Below are 24,434 nucleotides of genomic sequence, written 5' to 3' on the forward strand. Positions count from 1 at the left end.
AAAACGTTATATATACAGAGCAAAAAAGATAGAGCAAGTAAGTATCCTGATGGCCTCAGGAATCAAGAGTATCCACATTAATAAAAGGAAATACAAATATGAAATTCAAGAAAATGTGAAAATATCAGTATGAACTCATGATTCATTTTTCTTTCTAAAAAGGTATGTATTTCCTAGCTTTGTCCTAGCTGAGAAGAAATGACAACCAAGCAGAAATGAAGGTACTTAGTCCCCAGATTTGTAATTTCTAAAACATTTTTAATGTTATTCTTTTTTTTTTCTTCCTTAATGTTTATTTATTTCTGAGACAGAGAGAGACAGAACATGAGCTGGGAAGGGGTAGAGAGAGAGGGAGACACAGAATCAAAAGCAGGCTCCAGGCTCTGAGCTGTCAGCACAGAGCACGACATGGGGCTCCAACTCATGAACAGTGAGATCATGACTTGAGCAGAAGCCAGATACTTAACTGACTGAGCCACCCAGGTACCCCTAGATTTGTTATTTCTAAATGCCATTATCTCATGAAAAGGAAACAGAGGCTTCTTGGGGAGAAGTCTGCTTCCAGATCTGGGAAGGAATGTGCAAGATGAGTCAGGACATTCTTGTGTTCCAGAAAGCAAAGAAGTTAATCGCATTGACTTGATAAAAATTGAAAAGGCTATGTTAAAAGAACACAACAACTTGAATCTACAGAGGTGTTAATTTGAATATCAAATGGAATAATAACTGGAAAGGTTTGAAACTACTCATAACATGTATGAAAAATACCTGATTTCATAATGGCACCTCAAAAATAAAAACAAAGACAAAAACTGGAGCTTGTTAGGGCACCAACTCATTATTCTAAAAATTAATAAACAGGGAAAAGAAACAAGCTTTTACCTGGCCCTTCCGACAGACTACATTTTGGGGTCGCCAAATAGATGATAAGAGAATATCCCTCCCTACAGAAGAATTAGTGCTAAGAGATGCTGGTGGAATGAGAAACCCTGAGAGATCACGATTTTACAACTCCTAACAGAAAAGTGGATCTTGGCAACGATCATCAGTGGCAGCTAAAACTATTGGGTTAAAGATTGAGGGTGAACTTTATAATGAATGGATCAGGCTGACAACGTCTGGAAAACCAGGGCAACTAGACATTCTCTGTCTCCTGCTATGCTGTAATGGAAAATGCAAAGTACTCTTAATAAAGTAGTCTTTTAAAAAAACAAACACAAAACCAAATATGAAATCAAGAGCAGGAATCTAGTCAAGCCTCTAAACCGGTATCCTAAAGGATACAATCAGCTAAATCCAGAATATGGGAAATTCTACAAAAATGACCCAGTTTCATTAACACATAAATGACATTTTAAAAAATGGTTGGGGAGGGTAATCACCATGGCTTAAAAAGATTTAACATACTTCAAACAAATACTTTATGTGGGCTGGCCTTGTCTGGATCCATAATCCAGCAAACTATTACAAAAATTCTAAGAAAATTGGGAAAATTTAATCACTGAGTATTAGATTATTCGATTAGATTACTGTTAGAATGGATTATCGGATGTGATAAATTAAAAAAAAAATTTTTTAATGTTTTTTTATTTTGGGAGGGGGGTAGGGGCAGAGAGAGAGAGGGAGACACAGAATCCGAAGCAGGCTCCAGGCTCTGAGCTGTCAGCACCAAGCCCGAAGTGGGGCTCGAACTCACGAACCGCAAGATCATGGCCTGAGCAGAAGTCGGACACTTAACCAACTGACCCACCCAGGCGCCCCTTGAGTGTGATAAATTTTTTAAAAGTCCTTATCAATCAGAGATGTAAAGGTAAAGGTATTCACAGGTGAAATGATTTGATACCTGAAATTTATTTCAAAGCACTACAATGAAAAATTAAAGCTCGGTAATGGTCATGTGGGTCTCTGATTTCTCCCAACTTTTAGGTATGTTTGAAAGTTTCCATAATAAACTTAAAAACCAGGTAAAATAATGTGGTCTTGAGGTGGACAGGAGGTTATTGTAAGGATCGGAGCACAAGAGGTGAAAGTTTGAATTAGGATGAAGCGGGAAGAAAATTAAGTTAAAGACACAACTAAATAAATGACTGGTCTTGGTGATGAAATGGATTCAAGGGAGAGGAAAAACTCAACCGTGGTTCCAAGCTGAACTTCATAAAGACACCACTGACAGAGATGATGTAACAGAAAAGGGGAATGGGGGTGGGGGAAGGAGGACTGTCAACACCCAGGCTGTGTTTTGATGGATGGTAACTCTGTGGAGCATAAAGAAGGCTTAAAGGAACATCACTGCGAATTCTCCACTGAAGGAGACTGTGGACTGGATGTGCTTTTGCCTTGGGAGAGGGAAGACAATGCCCTGAGGGCATGTGAGAGAATCTTAGCATTAGAAAGAACAGGTAAAAGCACCACTTCAAAACTATAACCTTTTGGTTCTTGATATATGAGTTTCCCAGGTAGTAAAAGGGATACCTGTCTGTATGTAGCATCGATTACTGTATTTATAGGTGTACAATTTAATACAGTAAAGCATACAGATATTAAGTGTTCATTTCCGAGTTTTGACAACTGCATACATCCATTTAACCACCACCCCAAATAAGATATAGTACATTTTTATTGCCCCAGAAAGTCTCCTAATGCCTCTTTCCAATCAACTCATTCTCCCTCCCCCTTCCTGACAGACACAACTACTGTCCTGAATTCTGTCACATTATCTTCATTTTGCCTGTTCTTGGACTTCATATGAACAGAATCACAGAAATGTGGGCTTTTTTGTATTTGCTTGTCCTCTTAGTCCATACAATGTCTTTGAGCTTCATTCATAATGGTAGGTGTATCCGTAGTTGGTTTCTTCTTATTGCTGTATAAAGTCTTTTATATAAATATATCACAATTTGGTTATACATTCTCTTGTTGATTGACAAGTTTGCGGCTTTTAGTAAAAAGGCTGACATGAATATTCTTATACAAGTCTTTTTATGGACATATGTTTTAATTTCTCTTAGATAAATATCTAAAAATGAAATTTTAGGGTCACAGGTTAAATGTATGTTTAATTTTATAAGAAACTGCTGAACAGCTCTTTAAAATGGTTGTACCATTTAAACTCTCCATCTATCACTCTTTAAGTGTTAGAATTTATAGACTGAAATTCTTTTAAGTATGTCAATTTTGATCATTCCAAATGATCAACACATTTTTAAAAATTTTAACTTGCTGCAAGTATTTTTGGAAATATACCATATATACTATTGTTTGAGCTACTCCATTTAGATGTTTCATGGATAATATAATGCTTTTAAAAAGAGAACACAAAGAAAACATTTGAAGATTTAGTAACAAACCACAAAGCACCTTTTAAGAGCTTAGATACAGAATTTCTTAATTTAGGCACTGGAATAAGGAATGGGAAAGAAACAGGGAGGTCAGTCTAAGTTTGGCATAGAGTAGCTGAAGAAAGATCTCAGGTGATACTTATTTGGTAAGAAAACCATATTTAGGCATGAAAATAGTTTTTGTTTTTTTTTTTTTTTTTAATTTTTTTTTCAACGTTTATTTATTTTTGGGACAGAGAGAGACAGAGCATGAACGGGGGAGGGGCAGAGAGAGAGGGAGACACAGAATCGGAAACAGGCTCCAGGCTCTGAGCCATCAGCCCAGAGCCTGACGCGGGGCTCGAACTCACGGACCGCGAGTTCGTGACCTGGCTGAAGTCGGACGCGTAACCGACTGCGCCACCCAGGCGCCCCTAGGCATGAAAATAGTTTAATGTCAGTTCTTGTTTTGAACAATTTTATATTTCACTACTATGGTTTTTTTTAATGTTTATTTATTTTTTGAGAGACAGAGAGAGAGAGAGAGACAGACAGACAGAACATGAGCAGGGGAGGGGAAGAGAGAGGGAGACACAGAATCCTAAGCAGGCTCCAGGCTCTGAGCTGTCAGCACAGAGCCTGACGTGGGTCACAGCCCACGAGATCATGACCTGAGCAGAAGTTGGACACTCAACCGACTGAGCCACCCAGGCGCCCCTATTTCACCGCTAGTTTTTACTTACGAAGTACTGAGATAACTTACTTGCAGGGATGGACTAAGACAGTCTCGCAGTATTTCCTGATGATTTGGTTCACGAACTATCTCGAAAATTTGCTTTCTCTCTTGAGAAGAGTGGGCTGGTGACACAATATGGACCAGGAGTCGGCCAAGCTGCATTCTGAAGGTTTCCTTACAAGACCATAAGATTTTAGTCCACTGCTGCTTGGAACCACTGGTTCTACCTGAACCCTTCAAGCAAAACAAGAATGCATTAGGATCAGACTTCCTAAGCAATAATATACTAACCTCTCAGAGCCCTAAAGAAGATTATGGGACATGTTTTTTTTTAGTATTCAAAATTAGAATGACACATACATCCCTACAAACGGGTGGTTATACTAACATTTATAACAGCAGTGCTCAAAACAGCCAAGAGGTGGAAACAATCCAAATGCCCACCGATGGATGAATGGATAAACAAAATGTAATATAGACATAGAATGAATATTATTAAGCCTTAAAAAGGAATGAAATTCTGACACATGCTTCAACATGAACTTGAAAATACCACGCTAAATGAAATAGCCACACACAAAAGGACAAATATTGTCTGAAATATTGTAACTTATATGAGGTGTCTAGAAAGTTAAATTCATAGAAACAGAAAGTTTAACAGTCGTTATCAGGGGCTGGGGGAGGGGTTATGAGGAGCTGTTGTTTAATGGGTACAGAGCAGTTTGGGATAAATAAAAAAGTTTCGGAGATGGACAGTGGTAATAATTGCACAACAATGTGAATGCACTTAACACTAATGAATTATACCTTTAAGAATGGTTAAAATAGGAAATTTTATATCACTTGTATTTTTTAAAAAAAGAGAGAGATGGATTAAGAAGCTAAAGTCATTTAAATTACCTAGGGCTTAGAAGTTAAAAAAAAAAAAAAGAACCATCAAAAGAACAATAGATTGACTGATTTTACAATATGAAAGAGAAAGATTCATTATAAAGAATATTAAAATACTGAGTAAAACGGTCGCAAACTGACAACTACATATAAACTGACCATCAATATGACCATCAATGTTCCTTGACAAATAACCAGACAAGCTGCTTCAACTGTGGCCCATTGGAGGCTAACCTGATCCTGATCAAATCTCCTCTATCTGGTTTAAAACTGGAATCAGGGGGTGCCTGGGTGGCTCAGTCGGTTGAGTGTCCGACTTCAGCTCGGGTCATGATCTCACAGCCTGTGAGTTCGAGCCCTGCGTCAGGCCCTGTGCTGACAGCTCAGAGCCCAGAGCCTGTTTCAGATTCTGTGTCTCCCTCTCTCTCTGACCCTCCCCTGTTCATGCTCTGTCCCTCTCTGTCTCAAAAATAAACGCTAAAAAAAAAAAAACAAAAAAACTGGAATCAGTACATTTCAGAATTTATTCTGAGTTTTGGAGCTGGCTCTCCAATTACCCCCTCCTGAGGGCCCCGGGTAAATCATTTGGCTCTAAATAAAACCTGCAGACACCCCAATCTAGTTTAGATTTAGAGACTGGCAGAATCATGATTTATGAGTTCCACTAGAATAAGATTGGCTTTCGGTATCTCTAAAGTGTACAGACTGATTTTTCCCCTGGGGTCGAGCATATGTAGCCCACAGAAACCTAAGCGTGTCAGTGATGAATGGAGCCTGATACTTGTTAGCATCCTCTATACAATTGTGAAGGTGTCAGATATGTGTAAGCCAAGACATAACCTTCCTAGTAATTCATAATAATAATAATAATAATAATAATAATTCAAGAGTAAGCAGACATATAAAACACCTACTCCTTTTGTGTAAATGAACACGTCCCATGCAATTAATTTACTTACAATAGATATTTTGAATCCTTCTACCAGATATGTGATTATCTCCTTCTGAAATGGATTGAAAATGGAAGGCTGTTCCTGATGAACATTTTCTTCAGAGATTTCAGTCTGGGAAACTGAGGTCTTGCTTTGAGTCGCATTTTCTGGAGTACTCAAAATGTCAATAATGTCTGGATTAAACTCTTTGAATTAAAGGAAAAATAAAAAATTAGATAACTAGCCATTACAAACGGTAAAAATATTCTATGGAATCACCAATTCCATTGTCACTATATAAATGTGCAGCGAGAGTATTAGACGTAGAAGATACAATACTCTAGAGAAAGTAAATTCATCAAAAGCAATGTAGAAATTTAAACCTACATAAGTCATACAATTCTGAACTAAATATTTACTTTACTAATGAAGATGATTTAAACTGTGAAATTATTAAAGCTCCAAGGTTCTTGTACAAACCAAACATAATGACCACGTGACATTTACATTAGTTGGATGTGCACAGCCATTTCAGTGCATGTGCTGTACCATTAAATCTGAGCATGTGATAAAAATGGTACAATTTCAGAGTTTAGCCTGGGATCCGGTTGCCCCAAGTACAAATTAGAAAAGTTACGAAGAAGAGCCTTATTTGCATGTATTATGCTTTTCTAGTGATGAACAATTACTGTGTTCTTCTTCCTGTTTTCTGGGGGTTACTTGAACATTTTTTTTGAATTCCATTTTGACGTATCAATAGTGCTTTTGAGGGTATCTCTCTGCATGGCTTTTTAGTGGTTACTGTAGGTATTCTGTTTTATAAATAAATACATAAATCAGTAGCCCCTAGAGACAAATGCAAATTGAAACCACAATGTGGTATCACTAGACATCTATCAGAATAGTGAAAATTAAAAATTGTGACAATTCCAAATACTGGTTAAGGGTGTGAAGAAAAACGCATCACTCATACATTGCCGCTGGGAATGTAAAATTTGACAGTCATTCTGAAACATTTGGCAGCTTCTTAACAAAAACACAGCACACAACCTCCCTTATTGCAGGAGAACGGAGACTTACACTCACACAAGAACCTGCATGTAACCGTTTCTAGCAGCTGGCTTTATTTGTGGTAACTAAAAACTGGAAAGCAGCCCTGATGGTCTTTCAAAAGGTGAATGGCTAGGCAAACTCCAGTATGTCTGTACTGTGGAAAACTACTCAGCAAAACAAAGAAGCAACAAACTGCTGATACGTGCAGAAGCCGGGATGACTCTCCAGAGAATCACCCTAAGTGAAAATAGCCAGACCTAAAAGGCCACATACGGGATGATTCTATTTATGTAAAATTCTTGAAATGATAAAAAATAAATGGAGAAGAGATTAGAGGTTGCCAGGGACTAAGGAAGGGGTAGAGGTGGGAGCAAAGCGGGTGTGGCTATTAAAAAAGCGACAGGGGTGCTGGGTGGCTCAGTAGGTTAAGCATCGAATTCTTGGTTTCTGCTCAGGTCATGATCTTGCGGTTCTTGCTCTTCTCATGGGTTTCAGCTCCACATCGGGCTCTGTGCTAGCAGCACAGAGCCTGCTTGAGATTCTCTCTCCCTCTCTCTCTCTCTCTCTCTCTCTCTCTCTCTCTCTCTTCTCTCTCTCTCTCTCTGCCCCTCCCCTGCTCATGCTCTCCCTCCCTCCCTCTCAAAATAAATAAATAAACTTCAAAAAACCCCCACAAAAGGCAACAGAAGCACTCGCATGTGACAGAAATGTTCACCTTCTTGACTGTATCAATGTCTATATCCTGGTCATGACCCTCAACTCTAATTTGGCAGAACCCACTGGGGGAACTGGATAAACGGGATATGGGATCTCTCTGCAATATTTTTAATAATGGTATGTGAATCTACCATTATCTCAAAGAAAAGTTACGAAAATATATTGGAGGTGCTGTCCTGTTTTAAACTCATTGGTCACTCTAGGCCTGCATTTAACACATTAAGAAGTAGACTTTTATTCAAGACTATTAGTTCCAAATAAATTCTTTAAAAAAATTTTGTTTAAAGTTTATTTATTTTTGAGAGAGAGAGAGAGAGAGAGAGAGACAGATAGACACTGAGCATGAGTAGGGGAGGGGCAGAGAGGGAGACACCCAATCCAAAACAGGCTCCAGGCTCTGAGCTGTCAGCACAGAGCCTGATGCAGGTCTTGAACCCACGAACCGCAAGATCATGACCTGAGCTGAAGTCGGATGCTTAACCGACTGAGCCACCCAGGCACCCTGCAAATGCATTCTGTTAATAGTGTAAATGTTACGAATGAAAAAATGAATGCTGTTGAGAATTTTGAGACCTCATCAGTTTCCTCTTAAATTATTTCCCTTTTAAGTGCATATGTGAGCAAGCACATATTCATCCTCTAGTCCCACCTTGATAAATAATCCTGTTAACTGCTAAAATGGTGAGCCTCTGTAGTCTCTGAGCAAGCTCTGTCTCAGATGCCTGCACGGGGTTCTCCTGGCTCATTCTCCGTTGCATCATCACATGCAGTTCATCGCTTGCCACTGAGCGCATTTTCATCAGGAGAGAGTCAGTCTGAGCAAGGGGAAATTTTCGAGCACCTTCAAGTATATAAATTAAAAACATCAAATGCCAGAGTTAACAGGGATCAAGGAAATTATTTTTGCTGCAACGTTTTGATTAGTGGACCATGAAATAAATCTTCACTAATACAAAGGAAAGAGCATGATTCAGAGAAAGTGACATTTCTCCCTCGTTAAAGAAATGCAACAGTACTTCTGATTTCAAAGTCCAAATCAGAATATTGAAGCTAGGGACATAGCTTAGTGGGATGGACATCGTTTGGCAAAGTTTGAGTTTTCTGAAAAACACAAAAGAGTTAGAAGGGTATATGTAGGTAGTTCAGAATGATCCGACAAAACATTTTCAAATACTGTTGCACTTCCTTGTGTTCCAAAATAATCAATAGGTTTTTAAAGCACATCGTGTTTCAGTAAGAACATTACTATTTCCAGATAATTCCCATTGTTGAATTTTATAAAGTAGTTTTGAAAAGCATATATAAGTGAGATAGTGGAAAGCAGTCCAATGAAAGTGAAGAGATTGGAAAGGTGAGTGTAATTCCAGTGCTTTGCTATTGAAATGATTTGGTGCGTATGCATCATTTGGAATTCAATCCTACAAAAGCGTTCCCTGAGCAGTATCTCCTCAGATCGAGCAGTTAGGAATGTCATTCCTGCATCATCACTGCACCTGCTCCGAAAGGTACCACACAGGTAGTGGATCCAGGAGGATGTGGGGAGAATGAATCTTGATTTAACGGACTGAAGGAGAAAGGCATCGGAAGTTGACCATAGGAACCAAAATGACGTCTTGGTCGGTGAGGAATAATGGAACCCTTCATTGGAATTGAACCTTTGTTTTAAATGATAAAAACATGTATCAATTTCCATAAATAGCTTCCATACACATTACTTACATATGACTAAATTATGATAGGTTTTAACGACTCCTCCTGTAAGATATTTAAATATTTTAATAGCACTTTAGATTGTCCAGTATCTCAGGTACTCAGTATTTATCAGTTAATACATGTTGGTGGGTGGGGTTGCGTTTGAGACAAAAACAAAGCAAATAAAAAATATTCATATCCAGGATATATTCAAGAGTAATACTGTCAGACTACGTCTTCAGTTTAAGTAGATTCTTCCTGATGTCTACATCTCTGGCAGCTTTCATGCTGTCTAAGCAGCAGATAATCCTAATTCAGAGGCAGAGCAATATACTGAGTAAGAAAATGTGAGGTCTTCACAACTACACATTTGAAAAAGAGGGAGGGCATTTCAGCACCGAGCTGGGGTAGCCTCAGATATACTTCTTTCAAAGCCTCAGTTCCCTCATATGTTAAGATGTAGATTAGAAAGTAAAATAGAGCTCATCTCAAAGGTAGATATTTGTCACTATCTGATATTTTGTTAAATGTATTTGTTTACAGGTTTATTGACCATTTTCTACAGTAAAATGTAAGTTCCATGAAAGCAGATAAAATAATACCTGACATGTGGATGGTGCCCAATAAATATTTGATGGTTGAATGAATGGATAAAGAAGGTTGTTCTATGGATTAAATAGTAAATAAAATAATGGATGTAAAACACAATGCCGATCTCATACAAAGCATCAAAAGTTGTTAATGGTTGGTATTGTTACTGATGGCTGAAATATAAAGGAAATTCATTTGTATGTGGATCATAATAACACAATGTATATATTTATATTTATTTCTGACAGTTTATATGTATGTATAGCACTTTAAATAATACCCTAATGCTTATTTCTACCTTCACGAAACAAGGTGATGCGTAAAGTTTCTCATAGTGATAAGCAGACAAGTGGGAAAAAAATATATAAAAGAACGTACATTGCTACGCTGTTTATAATAGCAAAAACAAGTAAAAAGTAAAGTAAAGGGATCAAGGGATTAAACAGTAAAGTAACACAAAGTTGTTTAATAAACACAAAGTTATTTAAACACAAAGTTGTTTAATAAAAAGTAAAGGGATCAAAGGGATTACTGTAAGACAAGTAAAAAAAGAGAAACTTTTGGTTTATTGATAAAGATTAGGAAACAATTGATGGCAAATCAATACAATAGATTATTATGTGTTCACTGAACATAAAGAGTATTTTTATTATATGGGAAGATGTCTATAAACACATTAATTAGAAACAGAAGGTAGAGTCCGATACCATTTAGTGACATCTCTCTCTCTCATCTATACCAAAAAAAGATACAAAGGCTAAGGAATTTGAGATCTGTTAACTGGGTAGTTGGAACCATTGAGGCTGTTGAGCAAGATAATGGCACACGAGCCAGGCTGTAAAAAGATTAATCTGGCAATCAAAGAGTATCTAAGAGTATGAGAACTTAAAATCTACATATGACGAAATGCTGCGGAAGAAGCTTCGGTCCCAAGCCGTGGATATCCTGGCGCTGACAGTCTGAGGAGACCTGTCGATGACCAGCGCAGGGGGTGTGTGGCCAGAACAAGCTGCAGCTGCCGGCTGTCCCCGCGAGCCCTGCTGGAGGTGGGGGGGGTGGCCGTGGGGCTGGGGTGTCACATGTCTCAGCAGTGTGCAGTAAATGCTAAGTGTGTCTATTTAGGAAAAAACCATCTCCCCAAAACATTGACCACTAATGAGAACAGCTTGCTTCAAATCTTGGAAGGAACAGCTTATTATATCTCAATGATGGACATGATGGCAGTATGAATCCTTCTTAGTAACTCAGCATCGTGAGCGGATAGACCTAAATGGGCTGTTATAACCATGCTGCTCCAAGGCACAGGAGCTCTGGTATCTTGCAGCTTTTGCACCTACGGCGTACAAAGCCGATACCCTTTTGACTGAGAATGAAGAAATAAAACACAGTCTTTCCCAAATATCTGTGTAGAACAGTGCGGAAGGAATTACAAAGCAACAGCATAACACATATAAAGTGGTATTTCTCAACTGGATTCAGAGACAGGATTTAAATAAGGGCCGTAGTCAAACCAGGAAGAATCGGTGGGAGAAACCCACAAGAGATGGTCCTAGAAACACGACAGGGCTGGAACGAGCAGATGTGCTGTAGGACACGGAGGGAGGAGTGTGGGTGCTCCTGTTCCAGCAGGAACTTACTCCAGTGCTTCTATAAAATGCAGGAACTGGTCTGGTGCACTTTTAAGGTCTTTTTTTTTTTTTTTTTTTTTTTTAATCAAGCTTGAACTCTGTAGGGCTCTACAAACCTCATGCGGCTTACAGCAACTGCTTTTACTCAGATACAGTGACAAATTTAAGCTCAGGATAAGAGACCAGAGTCAGGAAAAAAAGGAGAGTAAGGTTTAAAGAAAGGACTACAAGTCCGTCATGCACTTTAACAGGACTCACACAAACAAAAAATAAACAAGGACAGGCTTGGAGTTCCGCAGGGCTCTGAGGCTCAAGGTGATAAAAATTCTGGTATCAAAAGAGAGAGATGACAGACTGTTAGAGAAATCACAGAACAAAGAGAAAACAGCAAGAGCGCTGCTGTGGCAGCCCTGGCGTGAGCGGCTCAAAAACGAAACCACAGATCTAGGTACAAAAGCGCAGAAGAAATGGACATGGCAATGAGAAATGTCGGCAGGAAAGAAACGGCTCCTGTAACTCACGATACTGGCAACAGAGCATTTTCCTGTATCAAAGGAGGGTGAATTCCATCCAAGCAGTCACTGACTATCTAAGGAACCCTGCAACGGAAAGGTGGTTCGAAAGCCATCTTCTGGCATGTGGTCAGCTGAGCATGACTGCTAGACTTGGTGAAAGGCAGAATGCTACCTAGACAAGAGAGGAGGTCAGTTCAAGAGGAGAGGCTGAGTTCAGATGTCACATTAAAGAAGGATGTACAGGGGTGCCTGGGTGGCTCGGTCGGTTAAGCGTCCGACTTCGGCTCAGGTCATGATCTCGCGGTCCGTGAGTTCAAGCCCCGCGTCGGGCTCTGTGCTGACAGCTCGGAGCCTGGAGCCTGTTTCAGATTCTGTGTCTCCCTCTCTCTCTGCCCCTCCCCTGTTCATGCTCTGTCTCTGTCTCAAAAATAAATAAACGTAAAAAAAATAAAAAATAAAGAAGGATGTACAGGGGCAATAAAGTTGTGTGGCTGTCTTAGAAGTTTTATTTACATAGCTTATATTTAACATAATCTAAACATACTACTGCAAAAAAATGTATATTTAATAGCTTTTCTCTACAAATGAGTTTTTCACATGGTTGTAAAATTTCGCATAGCACTGAACAAAACAAAGTTGTTTAATACAGGTAGAAGAAAGATTTGGATTTAATTTAAAAAAAAATTTTAATGTTTACTTTTGAGAGAGAGAGAGAGAGAGAGTGGGGGAGGGGAAGAGAGAGAGGGAGACACAGAATCCGAAGCAGTATCCAGGCTCTGAGCTGTCAGCACAGAGCCTGACGTGGGGCTCAAACCCACAAACTGTGAGATTATGACCTGAACCAAAGTCAGACACTCAACCTACTGAGCCACCCAGGCTCCCCTGATTTGGATTTAATTTAAAGGCCCTTAAGATTGTAAGGGTGATTAAACTTCAAACAAATTACCAACTACTCTGTTTGGGGATACGCATGTGCATTTGTGTGTATATATATGCTGTATATCCGTATCCATCCATATATATGTATGTGTATACGTGCATGTGTGTATAGATCCTATGTGTGCGTGGGGAGGTGTTTATACTGTCTTTCCGGATTGTGTGCATAAATGTCACAGAAGATTTTGCGGGAAAAATAAGGAAGGCTAACGATATTGACACTTGCCGATATGTGCTAAATCACAGCAAGTCCTGATGTCACATGCACTCTACCCACACCCGAGCCACCGTCTTCTCCCGTCTGGACCGCTGCAGTAGCCTCCTATCTGGACCCCTACATTTCTTGCTCTCCGCTAACCCACTCTCTACACACAAGCCAGAGCGGTCTTTACAAAATGGAAACCTGCTTATGTTAGAACTCCCCCTTAGGATAAGATCGTTAACGCGGCCTATATGATTATCTATGCATTGGCCCGTGCCATCCTATACAGCCCCATCTGGCATCGCTCTCCTAAATCTCTCCAGAGTATTCCACTCTGGCTAAATGACTTTATTTCAATTCCCTGAAGCTTAGCCTTTTCCTGCTGTGCAACATTCCTTCTGCCTGGAAAACTCTCTGACTCTCTACCTTGCTAGCTCCTTTCTCTCACCCTTTACATCTACACTGAAATCTCACTTCCTCAGATACTTCCCTAACTCCTGATGTAAACCACGTTGCCTGTTAGAGTCTCTACTCTGATCCTCTACATTTCTCTACTATTTTGTAATCTCTACAAGTGCAGAATCTGTGTCTGCTTCTAATTATCACTGTATCTTCAACATTTACACAGTGCTTGGCACACAGTAGTTGCTCAAGAGATAACTGAACAAGAACAGCACTGAAAGAAATCAGTAGAATGGTTTTTCCAGGGAGGAAACCTTTCTCAAATTTTGTAGTTTAACTTTCTTTTTTTTTTTTTTTTAATTTTTTTTTTTTCAACGTTTATTTATTTTTGGGACAGAGAGAGACAGAGCATGAACGGGGGAGGGGCAGAGAGAGAGGGAGACACAGAATCGGAAACAGGCTCCAGGCTCTGAGCCATCAGCCCAGAGCCTGACGCGGGGCTCGAACTCACGGACCGAGAGATCGTGACCTGGCTAAAGTCGGACGCTTAACCGACTGCGCCACCCAGGCGCCCCTGTAGTTTAACTTTCTAAACTAAAAGATATTTTAAAAGTGTGAATGGCATCAGAGTACAGGAAAGTCATGCCACCCTCAATTTATAATTATTAAAATATTATTTCAGTACTCACCAGCGATGCTCTTCCGCGGTTGAAATATTGCATGATGAGGAGGAGAGGGTAACCGGAATGTATCTGCAAGGTTTTCAGAGTCATGATTTGCTGTGGTCCTTATAAATTCCATAGCAGCTTGGAGAACTCTAAACTGCAGTGCAACAGCCATACCTGAAAACAGAAGACACTAGAATGTTTTCAAGCTATGTGGATGTTAATTTTTTACACTGAGTTGCTTTTTATTTTCATGCAACATCTAAACTGCCAGTAATGTTTTATTAGACATAGATTTTAAAATTTTGATCAATATGGGTTCCTGATAGTAAACATTTTTAAACTGCCTTTAAAAGAAATTTTAAAGCAAATTTCCAAATGGTCACTATAAAAAAAAATTCAATGGAAAAAAACTAGCTCACGAATTTATTTCCTCTTACACCGTTGTCTTAAAGAACAGGCTTTTAAATATATAAGGCAAAATTGAACCAGAAATTGTCACATTTCATACTCATTTAATATTTGCCATTAAAGAAAACTAAAGAGGATTTTTATTCAACATAAACCTTTTAGTTCTACTTGGTAAAAAAAAAAATCAGAAACTTTTTTTAATGATGTATTGCCAGCTACTGATCATATGAACGTATCGTTTGTTTAATTTTTGCCACCTAAAAGACTTCTTTTTAAAGCTGATAGATATTATCACAAAATGAAGGATGAACCTTCAGTAAAATAGCTTCCACAAGAAAGAGATTTGGTTCAAATGACATTTTTGGCTCCTCTATAATCCCAACCCCGGAAATCCATAAAAACTAAATCTTACTTTGTGTCCTCTTGTTTTTGCTATTTTGAAGATAGCCAAGCAGTACGATGAGGTCTTCGATGACTCTAAAATACTGGGGGCCTGAGGAACTGCAGGCATGAATGGTCACTGCTACGAAAAGCTGTTGTATATCACAAGCAAGCAATTTGTATTCATTCAGAGGAACGCTAAAGAAGAAGAACAGAAAATTTAAGGCAAAGAGAACTGGTTTAAATTCTTGTTCTTCCAGCATTTGCTCACCCATTCAGTATTTATTCGTGCCTACTGGATGGTGGGGAGTTTGAATTGCATGCTAGAAACAGAAATGAGAAAACATGCTTTGACTCCTGTCAAAAAGTCTACTGTCTTTTCTTTTTAAATGTTTGTTTATTTATTTATTTTTGTGTGTGACAGAGAGAGAGAGAGAGAGAGAGAGCACGAGTGAGAGGCAGGCACTGAGAGAGAGAGGGAGACACAGAATCCGAAGCAGACTCCAGGCTCTGAGCTGTCAGCAGAGAGCCCGACGCAGGGCTCGAACCCACGAACCGTGAGATCGTGACCTGAGCCGAAGTCGGATGCTCAACCGACTGAGCCACCTAGGTGCCCTGGAAAAAGTCTACTGTCTTGAAGAAGACCAGACAAGGAAAGAGAGAACTATGAACAGTAAATGGTGGTAAGTGTAAAAACAGGGATTGACACACTGTACACCATGGGAACACATAGATCCCACATAGACCCCAGGAAAGGTGAAGATTTAGTAGGTGTGAACAGGGACGTTCTGAGATGGCTCCTCAGAGAAGGTGAATTTGAATGCATTACTTACTCTCTCTGAATCTCACACCAAGTTATAGTTGTTTTAAGGATTAAAGGAGATAATAGATTTGAACATCTGTTAATCAGTTATAAATAATAAATATGAATTAGTTACTTCTGTCCCTCAATTAAAAAAAATTTTTTTTAATGTTTATTTTTGAAGGAGAGACAGAGCGTGAGTGGGGGAGGGGCACAGAGAGAGGGAGACACAGAATCCGAAGCAGGCTCCAGGCTCTGAGCTGTCAGCACAGAGCCAGAAGTGGGGCTCGAACTCACGAACTGTGAGATCACGACCTGAGCCGAAGTTGGAGGATTAACTGACTGAGCCACCCAGGCGCCCCTGTGCCTCACTTTTTAACCTTGATAACCTTAGTATATGATAGTAAGCCTGAATACTTCTCACCATTTATTTTTTCCAAATCAAGCCAAGAGTCAGAAATGGTAACTGTTTGGGGTCAATTAATAGGGTAGCATGTAACGACATTCAGTAAGTACAAGTTATTAAAACAAAACAACAAACAACAACACATTACTTTCAGAAGCCCGTAGGCAACTCTTCCCACGTGCTGTGTTATAACACATGCATTGTGCTATAATCAAGACTACGTATTTTGAGGAAATAAAATACTTTGTATTTCTTATATGCCCAGCACACAAATCCTGAACTTAATAGGTACCCCCCCAAAATTGAATGGAACTCAGTACAAGGAGTCTCTCTTGTACTCAGAGAGCCTCCCTGGCTTCTGCCTTCTCTTAAAAATTATAGATAATATTTAATGCCTTAATGTTCAGTAATGTGCTTCTAGAGATTTATATTTTAACATTATGCTAATAAAAATGGTATGCTGTACATCATAAATGCAGAAACCAAAGGCACAAAATCCAAGTAGAAATATAATCTCCTCACATATTTTTTAAGGCCATTAATCAATTTGGTAGGCAGCCATTTGCCAATGTACTTCTGGAAATGAGAAATTAATTTATGGTAGTAGAAAGCAGGAGCATCATAGTTCAAAACATAAGTGTTTGAAGGGAGACAGGTTCAGTTTTAAACCCTGTGCTATCCACTAGCTACGTGATCTTCAACAAGGCTCTCTCTCTTTCTCTCTCTCTCCAGTCCTCAATTTCCTATTCCTTCTGGGGTAATAACTTTTATAAGACCATTGTGGAAGCGTGGTAAATCTATTTAAAGACAGTTAAATTTATTCAACTTGCCTTCAGGTTCTAAACACCTAAAAGTAGGCCATATACACATCTTCCTTTTCAGTAAACTTGTTGAAAATGATAGAAAATATGCCCCCTCCAAATACAATTTAATTAATCCAATCTAATTAGTTTGGTAGGAAGGATATTCTTTGAAAGTGTTTTGAAAAATTGGATGCTTTAATGTAACCTATTACTAAAGTCTTTCCTTTCTAAAGTATTTGTCAGATGACACAGTTTTGTTTTTATTTTTGTTTTAGTTTTTTGAGAGAGAGACTGAGCGCAAATGGGGGAAGGGCAGGGTGGCAGGAAGACGAGAATCTTAAGAGGCTCCACGCCCAGTGGGGAGTCAACACAGGGCTTGATTCCATGACCCTGGGATTATGACCCGAGCCCATATCATGAGTCGGATGCTTAATTGACAGGGCCACCCAGGCGCCCCTCAGATGATAAAGTTTTAAATAATGATTTAAAACTTACTTTTCTTCTAATCCATTCAGGGCTGCTACTGTATTACATAACACGTACAGTAGACCATTATCCAATAACATATCTGCTACCTTAGAACAAGAATTTAATATTTGGAGAAGAAGTAGGAGAGCACTATGCAAGAGCATGTTGTCATATAGAGAGGTCTCTATTAGTCCCAGAACAGGAATGACAGACCACTTCTGAAACAGTCCCATGTTTTTCACATCTTCCAGATCAAATCTGCAATAAATAATACACAATTAAGAGCACGTTAGAAGCAATTAACCACTAAACAAGGAAAAAGGATTGCAGTGTGGGTCATTTTGTTAACTTGATTTTGAAGCTATAAAAAATAAACGTGGAGAGAAAGGAATCTCAACCTGTAAGATCACTGACCTCTCCAATAAAATACAAGTATTGCTAGAAGTCTGTCCCAAGTTTGTAAATATACAACATTCAAATGAAATATGATACAATTTCATGGTTTTTAAAAATTTTAAGCTTATTTATTTTGAGAGAGAGAGCGAGAGCGAGCGAGTGGGTGTGTAAGCGGGGGAGGGTGAGAGAAATAGGGAGAGAGAAAATCCCAAGCAGGCTCCGAACCGTCAGCGCAGAGCCCAGTGTGGGGCTTGATCCCACGAACCGTGAGATCGTGACCTGAGCCGAAATCAAGAGCTAGATGCCTCACAATTTCATGGTTTTTAATTGACTTGCTTTAATTTGTCCATAGGCCCTTATGTGTCCAAAAGAACCCTACTTCAGGGGCCTATATAACAAGTGCACAGGAAGTTATTGTTAATTGATTATTAATAAAACTATTAACAATAAACTAGCATACAATTACTAGCATAATCATGATAACATACAACATACATAATTTATATAATAATTATATACTATTACATTAACATACAATAATAATGATGATGATGATAGTATCCGAGAGACAGTGAACTAGTAAAAAGAGTTCTGGTGAAAGGAACGAATCCTGAGTTCCTGTCCCGAGACTATTTGCCTCTGTGATGGAAGGAAATGTAAGCATTTTGTACCTTATTTTCCTTAACTGTCAAATACGTGTGGTGACATCTGCCCTACTTTCTTCTCAAAGCTCTTGTGACAATCAAATGAAATACTGCAGAATTGCTTTGACAGAGCTAAAAGCTGTATGCAGATGAAAGTACTGTTGTCATTACTGCAATCAGTAAATTCCTCAAGGTCTGAGTCAGTCTACTTAATAAGCAGAAGACACCTAATAACGAGGAGACACACATTTCTCACTGCTTGAACACAGACGGGGATAACAGTTGCACTTCGTGGCCCAACCAGGAATTCCAGGTGAGGGATGACTCTTCTCCCAGATGACCCGGAGGCTGAGGGATGGGGGAAGCCTCTCTAAGGACCAGTCGTGTGATCTACTGCTGGGACAATCAGTCGTGTGATCTACTGCTGGGACAATGGGAGCCACCTTCTTTTCAGTTACCCTCCTCGTGTTAACACTACATGTCAAATCCTAAACGATCACCTTCTTTCCTTTGATGAAGCACTGGTTTCTAGTTTGTAACTAGTGAATGAAATACAAAGGCAGAAGTTAGAAACAATGCCACATGGAAAATAATAAATTGATTTACCTGGAAATACTTTTAGAGGATTTTTTCTAAAAATGACCAAATAACTTTGTTAAGAGTCCGCTTAACAAATTTTATTTTTAAGACAAAAGATCCCCAATGATGGTGGAGGGAAGAAGCCACTTACTCTTCATCAAGGCCAATACGTCGACCAAAGAACATTTCAATGAAGCATTCTAACAATTCCTGAGTTCCCCGGTGAAGATACAACTGGTTGGCTAGCAAGGAGAAGCCACGGTTCTTTAGGAATTTATCTTTTTGTTCCTTAGAAGCTCTATTAAAATATGCATCTAATAGCTAAGAAAAAAAATTAAGACAATTTACATAATGCACTAAAATTTTATATAATGTAGACAAATCAGACAATACTTGTAAGTTGTTATTTAATTTCATATGTATGGAGCACAGAAAGCTAAAAAACAATGCCACCTCCATAGCAAACCAAAAATAATCTTTGTTTCTGACTAGTTTGGAGTGCTCACGCTGACTTTATCTTGGAGACCTTAATACTTTCGTTATGGGGAAACTAACTTTTTAGTTGAGCATTGACACCTGGTAGATTGGTAACCTTGGTGGAATATAAGTACAAAAGCTATGCTTTATTCTGAAGGAAAAAAATCGGCGAGCACTGTACTATCCTCTCTCTCCACACGTGTGTGTGTGCGTGCATGTATGTATCTCTCCTAGACTTCTACTTCCAGACTTCCGGATGGATTCTGTCCTGAGCACAGAGCCCTATCTCCACCCTTCCCTAGCATCTTAAATGCAACATGTGTAAAACTCAATTACTTATTTTCTTTCCACGCTCATGTCTTTCGTGGTTCCCGTCTGAGAGCACACAGCAGTGCCACGCTCCTAGACTTCACGGCTAATTTTATTGGTGGCTCCTCCAGTCCTGATTCCTTACGTGTGATTACTCATTCCAGCGAATGTCTCTCAAATCTGGGTGTGCTCTGACTTGCCACTTGCCCGAATCAGGAACTCATCATTCTCCCCTGGACTACGGTGCAAGCCTGCTAAACAGAATACTTCCACGTCTCTCTCCCCTGCAATCACTCCCTCACAGTGGTGACAGACTGACTGTTCTTCCCAAACACACATCTGTTTGCTGCCCTACTTAAAAAGCTTTCTGAGTTTATAGCACAATACAAGATACACTTTTTGTATGAATCCTTCTCTGGTTCCCCCCATCACAATTAACTGCTTTTCCCACGCTCCCATTCTTCTGTATTAATATTCCGTTGAAGCACTCATCACCAGAAGTCCTTACGTTTTACTTAGTGGGGTCTATGTCTCTCTCCCTCACTGGACTATAAGCTCGTTGAATGCGGGGCTTCTATCATTCCACCTTGTATCCACATAGCAACTAGCCCAGTGTTTTGTACCTGGGGTGGAAGCTCAAAAAATACTGGGTTGAATTGCAAGTGATTAAAAAACATCCTACATCAGACGAACTAAAGAAAATGAGAATCGTTACAAGACCCTTACAATATTGGCCTGTTTTCTAAGGGAAAGCATTCATATGAAACGCTTATTCATTCGACACTACGCTTAGTCCCTAGTATATACTAGGCACAAGCTGCCCGCCCTCATGGAGCGGAGACTCCAGTGTGGGAGACTGAAAGATCAAGCACACAGGTCAACTAAAAAGATAATTACAAGACAAAACGAGGATGCTATGATAGGATAAATGAGGAGTAGGGTGCTAGAGGGAAGCTATTCGGAAAGGTGATCAGGTCTCCGTAAAGGTGACACCTGAGCTAAAACCTGAAGTAGATGTTTAAGATTTGATACTACACTGCAGGGAAGGTTTCCAATGAACTGTGTGTTCCTTATAATTGGTAGACTTAAAAAACGTATTGATATGAATCAATATATGGAGGAGAGCTTAAAATTGCATGATAATTCATATAAAAATATGAGAAAGAAGGAACCAACTACGGTTGACCCTTGAACAACATGAGGGTTAGAGGTGCCAGGCCCCCCCCCCCCACAGTTGGAAATCTGCATATTACTTGACTCCCCCAAAACTTAACTACGAGTAGCTTACTGGTAACCCGAAGCCTTCCTGACAACAGAGACAGTTGAGTAACACACATCCTGTATGTTATATGTATTCTATACTGCATTCTTACAATAAACTAAGCTAGAGAAAAGAAAGTGTTATTAAGAAAATCATAAGGAAGAAAAAATATATTTACAGTACTGTATTGTACTTACAAAAAAAAAAAGTCCGCATATAAGTGGACCCACGCAATTCAAAGCTGTGTTGTTCAAGGGTCAGCTGTGTATCAGTTCATTCTTCCTTAGACTAAAGTTTTAGGTCTACTTTAACAGATACATTCAAGTTTTAAATCAAACGCACATTTATTCTTCTGAATTAAACCACGCATCTAGAATTGGCCCTTACTTTAATAACTCCTTGTTGTATAGCAGGTGATGGGTGGTTCACGAGGACTAAAAGCGTGTCTGCCTGGATGAGCTTGTCCATCACATCTGGAAGCATAACATCAGGCAGGATGAGAAGGACTCCACTGAGGAGCTCGTATAATCCACAGCAGATAGGTACCAGACAGTCTTCCGTTACGCTAAAACAGAGACCCCAGAAGTCTTGTGAACACAGTATCAGGAAGAAAAGCGCACGGTGATTTCCTTAAGAACTGTGAGGGGCAGCAGTAATTTCAACATGTGAAACAAAAGGTCACACAAGTAAAAAAGAAATGTTGACCTGTGACTAACCACCTTGCCATCACTTGTTACCATTTTATTTCTCACCGATCTACTTTAGGCACAGGGCCCACTAAACACCATTCTATTCCACAGCCATGACGTGCAAGAGGGTGGTGGTCACCAGCCGCTTGCGCAAGGGAAACTATCTAGAATGACATAAACAATTTGGCCCTTTGGTCACACTAGCCACGTTTCGAGGGCTCAACAGGCACGCGTGGCTGGTGGCCCCTGTACTGCACAGCACAGGAGAAACATCCCCACCACCGGGGAAACTCTTACTGGGTGTTGCCACTGGCTACTGTAAATCTTATAGTTTTCCTGAGGAGTTTTTCTCTAAATGTAAACCACACGGCACTTTTTCTTTAGGAGCCATTTATGGTTTAGCCTTTGGTAAAACATGGAATTCAATATTATTTAGTATTAGACTAAAGAGAAAGGTACCTTTCTGTTTGCTATGAATATATATGTTGTATATGAGAGCGATGTAAGACATTTCCAGAAGGGTAGACATCCTTCAAAGAAGAGTGAAAGAAAAAGTGGGGGCGGGGGGAGCATGCGAAAGCAGTGAGTACCTGTGAGTACTTGCAGTGCGGCTGGAGTTCGGCTGGTAACTGAGGGGAAAGGCGAAGTTTTCCCAGTCATCCGGGTTCCTGTCAAGGAGACTCGGCCAGCGTCCAACGGCTGCGGATCCGTTGTGTGAAGGAAAAGCCAGCCCCAGGCTTGCGATAGTGCTGTGGCTCTGCTGGAATGAGGCCAGTCCCTTCAGGTGATCAGGGCGGCGTGGGTAGGACTCGTCATCTTCTGATTTGGGTTCTGCTCCCAACTCTTTGTGATCTACTCTGACCCCCAGAAATTCCAAGGTTCCTTTTGGGACACCATTGACAGAGGCGCGGGCGGAAAGGGCAGGTTCCGTTTCACACACGGTTTTTGCGGACTCACAGCTACTGATGAATGTATCCTCTTTGTCTTTCTTCAGTGTCTCGGAACTCACCAGAAAATTCAGTTTCTCTGCTTGGGAAGCAATGTAATCATCTGCAATATTTTGTAACTCGTCAATACTACAACCCAAACTTCCAGTCAGTTTTTGTGATTGCATTTGAGGTGAAGCAGTAGGAAATGCTGGTAGGCTTCTAGAACGCAGAATGTTGGCGATCGTCCGTTGTGGGATAATCCTGGAGGAATTGTTTCCTGGAGAGAGTAGACAGAAAAACACTCGTTAAAAATCTACTAAGTGGGACCACTTGTGTCCTGCACTGTCGGTCACAACCACAGCAGTAACCCATTTATCTAGCGATGCTAAAGAATCCACACAGGTTAATGTTAACTACTGCTTAACATTCTTTTTAAAAAAAAAAAATGTTTACTTATTTTTGAGAGAGAGAGAGCGTGGGCATGTGAGCAGGGGAGGGGCAGAAAGAGAGGGAGATAGAGGATCCGAAGCGGGCTCTGCATAGAGAGCAGAAAGTCTGACGCGGGGCTTGAACTCACAAACTGTGAGATCAGGACCTGAGCTGAAGTCAGATGCTTAACCAACTGAGCCCCATTACTGCTTAAAATTCTTAAGTGCCCCAACTATTTTTTCTTTTAACTACTTTTTATTAAAATCTCCCAAAAACGTATGTCTTTTCCTGTCTCCTTAACAAAATACAGTGTTGACTGAATGATTCAAAGTCATTAGGATTAATGGCTCTACTACCGTGAAATTAAGTGAAACTTAATTTGCCTCAGGCTAGCAGTCACTAGGATGCAGTTTGATATGGTGTGAAAGTGTGGGCTTTGCAACAAGAGAGAACTGGATTCAAGTGATGGTTCTGTGAGTTAGGTGGTCTTTTAAGTAAATCATTTAATTATTTGGGTATTAGTTTTTACAAATGTAAAAGGGGGGTTCAGAATATCTTCTTTGCAAGGCTGCTTTAAGGATTAAGTGAGATCATATTTGTGATGCTCCCAGCATAGTGTCTGGCATATAGCAGGTGCTCAATAAAGGGAGTAATACCCATTCTTGCTGTTATTACTACTAGACCAAATGGCCCTAGACCGTTTTGTCTCTCATCCATTTCCGTAGTCACTTCTTCATGAGAAGCAATGGCGCTTTGTCTTCCTGTGATAGCTGTCCAGTTTGCTGCTTCTAGTACTCCATGTACAGGGAGACCAGAAAAATCACTGCCATTCTCGGTGCACGGTGGTAAAGCGAGTGCTGTTCAAGGTGTGGTTTGTGGGCTAGCAGCACGGAGATCAGCACTACCTGTGCGATTGTTAGAAATGCATACTCTTTAGGCTCACCCTAGATCTACTGAATCAGAATGCATGAAGGAGGGCCCAAAGATCTGTGTTTGAACAACTTCTCTGGTCATTTTTTTTTTTTCATGCTAAAACTTGAGAAGCACTGATATAGAGTAAACAGGCACTGGGTGAACTGTTTTAGAGCACAGGCCTTTTGGCAATAGTTCTATAGCTCAGAAGTTTTTCCTAATTATTTCTACATTTTGGCTGGAGGGCTAAGGCTGCTAAAA

At 39.8% G+C, this 24,434-nt stretch overlaps 1 protein-coding gene across 4 annotated transcripts in view; it reads right to left on the reverse strand.

The window, feature by feature from the left end:
* The window catches only part of LYST (lysosomal trafficking regulator), a 180,080-nt gene that overhangs the window by 60,231 nt on the left and 95,415 nt on the right, over positions 1–24,434 (reverse strand). For all 4 annotated transcript variants that reach the window (XM_030335241.2, XM_032595256.1, XM_030335240.1 and 1 more), the window contains 9 exons: positions 22,494–23,109; positions 21,602–21,779; positions 19,319–19,488; positions 17,576–17,806; positions 15,101–15,267; positions 14,302–14,454; positions 8,296–8,487; positions 5,904–6,082; positions 4,081–4,287 (listed from right to left, as the gene is read on the reverse strand). In XM_030335241.2, the coding sequence (XP_030191101.1) occupies positions 4,081–4,287; positions 5,904–6,082; positions 8,296–8,487; positions 14,302–14,454; positions 15,101–15,267; positions 17,576–17,806; positions 19,319–19,488; positions 21,602–21,779; positions 22,494–23,109 (2,093 nt within the window). The remainder of the gene's footprint in view (positions 1–4,080; positions 4,288–5,903; positions 6,083–8,295; positions 8,488–14,301; positions 14,455–15,100; positions 15,268–17,575; positions 17,807–19,318; positions 19,489–21,601; positions 21,780–22,493; positions 23,110–24,434) is intronic.

Source organism: Lynx canadensis, chromosome D2, assembly GCF_007474595.2.
Source record: "Lynx canadensis isolate LIC74 chromosome D2, mLynCan4.pri.v2, whole genome shotgun sequence".
Taxonomy (NCBI): domain Eukaryota; kingdom Metazoa; phylum Chordata; class Mammalia; order Carnivora; family Felidae; genus Lynx; species Lynx canadensis.